General features: G+C 51.5%; 1 protein-coding gene across 3 annotated transcripts in view; it reads right to left on the bottom strand.

Moving 5' to 3' along the window:
* Positions 1 to 8,428, bottom strand: part of DAG1 (dystroglycan 1) — a 64,851-nt gene continuing 56,423 nt past the window's right edge. For all 3 annotated transcript variants that reach the window (XM_007446208.1, XM_007446207.1, XM_007446209.1), the window contains exon 3: positions 1 to 4,818. In XM_007446208.1, coding sequence (XP_007446270.1) covers positions 2,416 to 4,818 — 2,403 coding nt within the window. In that variant the 3' untranslated portion in view covers positions 1 to 2,415. The remainder of the gene's footprint in view (positions 4,819 to 8,428) is intronic.

Raw genomic sequence — 8,428 nt, 5'->3', positions numbered from 1 at the left:
TTGTAATAAAGACACTTTTATTTAGTTCGATATGTTTCTATACAGAATACAGAAAACACATCTTAAAATCATATAGAAGGAAATAAAAACACGTCAGTGGTTGGTGAACACTTGAATGTGAGATTGGCTCTCTGTCTCACAGAGTCCAAAGACCACTGCCAGCCGGGCACTCAGGGGAGGAGGCGGCCTGCAAGGGCATTGTTGCTGTTGTTATTCTGTTCACTGCCCCATCGCCTCCTGTTGCTATGGTAACGGGCCATTCTGGGCCAGCCACATCTCTGCGTGGCAATGCCTGATGGTGGGGTTGCTAGGGGCAACGGAGCTATTTGGAAGGCCTTTCAAAGCCCTCACCTGGAACACTGGAAATTGTTTATCTTTTGGCAAGGTCATCAAAAATAATCTCACCAGGTCAGACTCAGCTTGCACTCCTGACTCTGGGGCACTGGGGAAACTCCGGCTTGGATCAGGGCTTGGAGGCACAAGGCCCAGTCATCACAGGTCCACTGAGCCCTCATCTACAGGCTTCCCCCACAGTGACACTGCTCACCCCACCAGGGGACCAGGCAGGAGAGAGAGGCTAGGCCCTGTAGGAGAAGGCGCAAGCGGGAATACCCTCCAGAGAAGGGCAGGGTGGAGACCCCTCCACTCTGACCGTCCCATCCCTCCTGAGGCAGCACACATGAATCCTCTGCAAAATGGTCAGTATGGCTTAGAAGTGGCTACTTGGTGTGCAAAGGGAGCCTGGGTCCACCCACCCACCCGCCCTCGATCACGGAAAGGATACATTATTGCAAAAGGCATTCCTCCCTAAAAGGTACCCAAAATAACTCTCAGACATCAAGTCATGCTCAAAATGGTTTCTTCTAAAGGAGGAGAATCAAAGCTGAGTGGGTGCCCCTGAGTCACGGGACAGAAATGCAGATGGATGGACGGATGTTCTGCTAAAAAAGGCAAAGGAAGCCCCAGTGTAATTCCAGAATTTAAACCATTAGGAAAAAGGGGGAAAAAAATCAAAATGAGCAAAGCCGTCAGTCCCATGGAATCAACACTAAGAGCTTGTACAAACTGCTGTAAGCATCACCATTTTTAATCGTTTTTTTAATAAAACAATTTGAGGCTGTATAAAAACTTTAGTAAAAAATTAGCTTTGAGAGCCCCCCTATTTTTACTATGAACTATTGCTGGCACTCCTCCCCAGCCACCAGACCTTTCCCAGCTGTTCAAGCCCAAGGCCTGGGACTGGAGCGCCAGAGAAAAGGGGTGGGGTGGGTCAGGGTTGGGCTGTGGACTGTTGGGACAAAGTGGCCAAGGTCAAGTGAGGAAAGAGCATCACATGACATAAAAATATTGCATCTTCACCAAAATGTCCCCCACTGAGTGTTTCAAAAATCCATGATATTCCTTTTAAGAGGGGAAAAAAAACACAGAAAAAGGGTAAAAGAAAACAGGCTGATGTGGTCGAGTCTCTCGACCTCCCCAGGCAACCCCACGAGCAGCTGGCCCACCTGGAGCACCTAGGTTGGGGGCCACGGCCACCACTGCCTCTTGGAGTCCCCTTTCTATGGAAATGAAGACCCCTTGGTTGTGGGCCGGTAGCGTGCATGGGGTAGGGGTGTGGATGTCCATGGCCTAAGAGGCCCCTCCAGCTTCCAGCCCCGGGCAACAGTGGGACAGCAAACCCAGCACCAGGGCCCTGGCCCCTGAGCCAGGGCCAGGAGGCCCCCAGTCAGGCTCTCTGGGGTATCAGAGCAACGAAGTTTACGTAGTGTGAAAAAATAGGATTCCTTTGATAAAAAATACTGTCCCTTGGTCTTCTCTAAGTTTGAAACACCCTGGGAGCTTATTTTTAGCAAAGCAGTTTCCCATACCCACCCAAAAAATTACACATACAAGTTTAGGTAAACAGCAGATTAAATGTAAAAACTTAACCTTAACTTCTGAAAGTCCTTTGAATTTAATCTTTAGCTACTGTTTTCCATGTTACATCCTGCAGCTAGACACACGTGAATAGAAAAAACAGTACAGTTAGTGTTAAAGGCAAAACGCAGAGAGCCGGGAGGCCGCCCAGCACTGCCTGCGAGTTCATTCACGGTTCCTCGCTCCCTCCATCTACCTCTACTCCAAATGGTGCTTTCACAGCCAGCCTTCAAAAACGCAGCGAAGAATTTTCTATGAACAAACAAAAAGCTGTTAGGCAAAAATTAAAAGTAAAAATGTCCCCAAAGTCTCTCCAGCTGCTTTGGGGTTTAGGAGGACCAAGTGGGCGGGCTTGTCCAGGCCCCGTGTGTCAGCATGTGCTAGGTGAGGTGTTGGCTCCCAGTGGGCGATGGTCTGCAGGCCACTGGTCTCCACAGACAACACCGTGTTGTCTCTAGGGCCCTGCCCTACCCCTGCCTCCACCCAGGCGCTTGTGGGTTAAGGGGGAACATAGGGAGGGGGCGACCGGTATGGGGTCATGTTCTTGGGACGGGAGCCCTTGCCCTCCATGGGGGCTGTGAAGGGCGGCGGGGGCTGGTAGGGAGGCGCATTGGGATCCTCATCCCGCAGGGGTGTGTACTCTCCCACGGTGTCCTGGTTCAGAGGAGTGGTCTCGGGCACATTCTGGTTGGGGTACTCAGGAGGGGGGAGGGGGGCTTTTTCCTCCTGCAGGATAAGCGGCATGCTGGAGGAGGGTGGGGGCTTGGAGTCGTCCAGTTCGTCTGCAAAGATGATAGGCACCCCCTTCTTGATGAAGGTGGCCTGGTCCTCGAGGGTGAGTTTGCCCTTCCTCTTCTTGCGATAGCAGATCATGGCAATGATGCCAGCGATAAGCAGGATGGCTGCAACCACCACGGCCGGAATGACCGTGTGCAGGTAGACATCATCCTCGCTGCTCTTCTCAGGGTCCCTATCTGGCACCTCCGTAGGTGGTGCCTCTGAGGGCACCCTCCTGGGTGGCGCCACTGGGACAAACTGTAGATGCCGACAGCTGCCAGAGCCTGTCACAGAAATGCTCATGGCCTTGAAGTCGGGCTCCAAGGCGTTGGTGAAGGCAGCTCGAGGTCTGCCATCATCCTCAGCGATCCTCCGGCTCAGCCCCGTGATCTGCTCCTTGGGGCAGGGCTCCAGGGGCAGTGTATTGTTGGTCCATTCCACCACAATGGAGCCTCGGGTGATATTCTGCAGAGTGATGGTGCTGCAGTTGCGGTCCCCAAAGGCGAAGGCCAGCTTCTTCACCAGGGCAATCTTCTTGTGAATGTCATTCACCACAGCTGCTGGGTCACCCACAAACTTGGCCTTGAACCTAGCAGGAGCCCTATCCCCTTGAGGGCGCCTGTGGACATGGATCTCGAAGGCATCCACAGCTGATAGGCCCCCTTTGTCTGTGGCATGCATGAAATATTCGTGCTTGCCCATGTGGCTGCTGTCAGGCAGGCCATACATGAGCTGGCTATTGCTGTTGAACTGCACCCAAGACTTCTCGCCTACCAACTGCTGCTCCCGAAGCTTCAGGGTCAGCTTCAGCTTATCAGTGGTGGTGTCCTCGTTGTCATAGAAGGTGTCTGACGGGATCTTCACCTCAAAATAGGTGCCAACCCAGGCATCCACCCTGTCGATATGGTTCTTGAGCTCTGGGCGCTGGTTGGGTTCTCCTCCACGGGGCATCCCACTGGTGGTGGTGCGGATGCGAGTAGGCGGGGAGGCGGTTTCCAATCTGGTGACGGGAGCTTTGGTGGTGACCCGGGGCACTGGTCGGGGTGTCCGTGGCTTCTTGGTCGGCCTTCTAGTTGTGGTGGTTGAGGAATCAGTAGAAGGTGTGGCTGGTTTTGGTGTGGATACTCGTGGCTTCTTGGTGGTAATTGTGGGAGGGGTAGCAACTGCCGTGGGCTCCACATAGCCAGGAATGGTCATTGTTGGGCGGATCTGGCCAGGAACTGTGGTGCCAGCTTCTGACACCCTAGTGGGCTGGATGGGGCCGAGGGTTGGGGTCTGAATAATGGCACCTCGAGTCCGAATGGTGACTGTGGGCTTCCCAGGAACAGGATCCCTAACTGGAGGAGTCATGGTCTCGGTTGGAGGAGCAATGGCTGGAGATGTGGGGGTGGGCACAATTCTGGATGGTGGCTCCTGGATGGCTGTGGTTGGGGGCCCAATGGCAGTGACAGGTGTGGGTGTGGCATGGATCTGCCTCCGGATACGTTTGGGGAGAGGGGGTTTCTTGTTGGCGATGTGCCAACCCACCACAGGGTAGCCAAGCTGGGCAGACATAGCACCTTCCCTGGCAGGGACCTCCACACCACGAATGTCAGGCACACTGTTCTGGTTCAGGGAGCAGCCCAGCTTCCAGGAGAGCAGGGCCCCATTCTCTATCACCTTTTTTGCATTTCCTGGGCCAGCCATGAAAGCCGACATGTCAAACAGTCTGTTATTCACCACTGGCACCAACTTCATGTTGTGAAGCTCCACTTCTGAGAAGCTCCGCATCCTGTGCAGAAGGTCAATCCTTTGCTTTGGGGTCATCTTGGTGAGGTCAGCATCCAGAATTACCGTCAGGACAGTCACAGGCTCATCGGCAGCACAGATAGATGATACCACCTCACCAGGGTCTGGTGACGCCGCCCGCACAGACTGTGGCTCACTGTGGTCTTCAGGGTAGACCTCAACAGAGAACACACTGGAAGTCTGCGGGACGTGGCTTCCATTGGCCCCCAGCCGTGCAGTGCTCACTGAAATGTAATGCACGCCCTTATCAGTGTCAAGGGGGAGACCCTCCAGGGTGTGGCTCTGTGGGTCCCACTGCAGCCAGGACGGTAAGGTCTCCTTCCCTGCTGCTGATACCTAGAAGAGATGTCAGCATGAGTTAATTGCCACCATCACTGCATAACCCGAAAATGATCACAACAGTTAACCACTGGCCTAGCCTGTGTGACAGGCCTGAGGTACAATTCAGAATTCCTGGTGGAGGAACCAACACCTCTCTCCTGGAGCTCATTTACCTATCACGAAAGACTGGGGCTGCCAGATGGGCTAGCATGGAAGGCAAATGGTTCGCCCAAGGCCACACGATGGGGAGACAGCAGTTCTGGCACTCAAAACACATGTCTCATCCCAGAGAACTGATGCCATGGAGCTCAAGAATGTTGCAGGTTTTTATACCAGTGAAGTGCCCTGCCACCTACTCGTCCACTCTGCAGAATCAAGCCCGGGTGTCTCATCCCTCAGCACTACATTCCAACCTTGCCTCAGACTTCTACCCTACCCTCCACAGACACCACAACTTTGCTCAAGGTATATGCCTGGCCTAGAGTGCCTCTCCTGCCCAGAAGTGGAAATGCACACAGGTCTGGGCGCAGGGACAACTCAATACCCCCAAATGCCTCATTTTACAACCACCATGTTACATTCAAGTGTAGTGGGGCACATTTGGTTAGCTGTATCTAATGTCTTAACACTGCTTTTCAAATCTCAAGAAAAACTGCAATGCCCAGGGTAGGGGAATGTGAACAATTATCCTAAGAAGAGTGTTTATGAAAGGCATTCCAAGGACCTCCAGTCTCTCTAAAAGATAATTCTGCAGTCAACTACGTTTGGGAAATGGACAGAGCTCACCTCTGTCCTTGGAAAGCCGAAGCACAGAGCAGGCCTCAGGAGCTCCTCCCCTTTTCCACCCAACAATACCTCCCAGACTTATTTCAGGGTGGAAGTCCTTCTCCAAAGCAACATGACTGGTAATACGTAAAGCCCCCAAGGGAATGCCACCATAAAAACTTCCACCATCAGCTGACAAGAGGGAAACAAGACTCGCCTCTTGCCCAGGCCCCATCTATGTATGACTTATCTCACCTTCGGGAAACACCTACTCCTGACCCCAATGCAAGAAAGGTGGGACCCACTCTCTGGTCTGCCTAAAGGCACTCTCAGTCAGCTCCACTGCCCTGTCCATCAAGTCCAGAAACACAATGGCCAACAGATGGCATGTCTTACTGCCAGCCTTGGCCCAGGGATTGCCCTTCATGGTCACTGCTTGTCATGAGAGGGAAACTAAAACGCTTCCCTCCCTGTGGCAGGAAGGCCACAGCTATAGCTGCTGGGTTCCCCAGGGGCTCTGCTTCGTCAGGCTTCCTCCTTCCAAGAGCCGGGTGCCTGAGTGATTAGGGAAGAGACCCTGAACTCATACTTGCTCTTCCCAGCCAGAACCCGGGTGTCCATGCGCATGCCATTCCATCAACCTTATCAGAGACCAGATATTTACCCTGCCTATAAAGAGATTTCCTACCTCCAGCAAAAAGCCATGAGAAGACATATGACATTATTAGGAGTTGTCCTTTATTGACTGCTCTCTGAACCACTGAGTTCACAGAGTTTCTTTTGTGACCACATTCCATCAACTCTAGGTTGCACAATCATCTAATTAATGAACCACTAAGAACCCCCCATCCCATCACTCACCATCCACTGCAAACAGAACCAACATCAGAAATGGTAAAATAACTGTAAACATGGGTGTCTTCAAATCCATGAAAAACACTAAATATATTCTTCCTTTACAATCTTTTTTAGCTACAAAAATACTTATCACAACTGCTTTGACTGAAAAACCTATGCTTTAAATTTTTTCAGTTCAATTGTTAAATACAAAAACTGCCACATCCACATACAAACATATAAAGCAAAGGTTGAATAATCTAGTTTTGCAAAAAATGTGAAGCAAAGATGTTAAGGCCAAATGGAGTAGTCAAGGGAACCATGAGATGTTTTACAGGGGTGGGGTAAGAACTTCCTGAGAGGAAGAGAGTAGGTGAGCCAGGGCGTGGACCCAGGTTTCCGGCCACCCAAGGGTATTTCTCCTAAGCCCACTCCATCCCAATGACTACCACTGGAATGAGAGCACATCTGCAAGAGATCGGGCAGAGAAAGGAGAAAGGGAGGGCCAAGAATGGAGCTCTGGATGAAGTCAGCCAAGGAGAAGCCACTTGTAGAGAAGACTGAACAGGGCCAAGAGAGACCAGGAGAGGCTCCAGATGGGTGCCAAGTGGCTGGCCAGGCCCATGGGATATGCCTCAGTGGCCAGGCAGTTAGGCCTGTGCCCAGCGCCGTGTGTTCCATCAGCACAGATGAGTAAGCAGCGCCAGTGCTTTTTCAAGTCTGTCTCAATTACGTAAGGGCACTTTATAACAGAGAGAATAGAGAAGGGCCCTCGCCTCCTCAAGCTCCCCTGGCTAGCTCAGCTTCCCATTCTGCTGACCCCCAACAGCCACAGTTCTGTTGTCAGACATGCCCTAAGGCATAAACCCAGGTTGGTCAAGGCTCCCACACAGACAGACTTAGAAAATATACACTTATTTGAACTATGCCAAGTAACATTTTAACATGTTAATAATGTGTAATATAAATAACAAACATTAAAGAAAACCCCAGGTTTCACCAAAGCAAGTTATAATGCTCAATCTCAAACTGGGCGATGGAAGAGAACTGTGTACCTTCATTTTGGTTACTGAAACAAATTCTTTCACTATGGTCTACCCACAGCTTTAGAGACAACATTTGGGATAAGCCATGTCAGAAAAACAGAGCCAAGCCACTCCACCCTGCACCTGCCCTCCCTTCTGCAAATTCTGGCTCCTCAAGGTACTAGAGCCCTGGCCACAGGATAGGTGTTCAACCTGGATCTACACCCCGAAGCAAACAGTCCCCGGTGTCTTGGGTACTCCTCAGACAAGGAGAGATTCTAACCTGAACGTTCTAAAATCCATGCATCTCTGAACATCTTGGTACTGCAAACATCAGATCCAGGCAGCACTTTGGTTGGCAATGATTCATTTTAATAGAAAGGCCACAGGAAGCAAAACAAATCTGAGTTCCACAAGGAGCCTACCCAAGTCACAGGGAAGCTGACATCTCTGCATTTTCAAGGCCATTTAGGGAAAGCCCCTGAACTGGGAAGTTTGAACATGCCTGAAGTTCTGGCAGTGTCCACAGTCCCCAAAGGATTCCACTAGCAGCCCCCCTCCCTCTCAAGGGCACTCAGTTGAGGGAACGCTCTGGGATGCAACACCTGCTCTACTGTGACAAAGCAGGAGCCCCTCAGTCCATGGGAAATCTGGACATCCTCCCCAGCTTGCAAAACTTCCAGGATCTAGACCACTTTTCCTCTCAGGGCCTAAGGGTGAAGTGGGATATGAAAGTTCCTTCTCAGAGACACAGCCCCCATGACAAACCAGGACTCATCTCTATAAAAACACAGTACCCGAAAGGAAGCCTCATCTCCAGGCAGTCTGAGGCTTCATCTAACCTTAGCCTCAGTTTTCTCACATGTAAGAAGGGGGAAAAGATGCCAGCCTTGTATGATCACAGGGCCAGGCACACGCTGGACTCTGTCAGTGCTGGTTCCTCACCCGCCCCTATGGGCTGAGAGAGGACACAGTACACATTGTGAGGCTGCAGCAGG

This window comes from Lipotes vexillifer, unplaced genomic scaffold (assembly GCF_000442215.2).
Source record: "Lipotes vexillifer unplaced genomic scaffold, Lipotes_vexillifer_v1.1 scaffold491, whole genome shotgun sequence".
Lineage (NCBI taxonomy): Eukaryota > Metazoa > Chordata > Mammalia > Artiodactyla > Lipotidae > Lipotes > Lipotes vexillifer.
The sequence above is the reverse complement of the archived record's forward strand: the minus strand, read 5'-3'. Positions and strand labels throughout refer to the sequence as shown.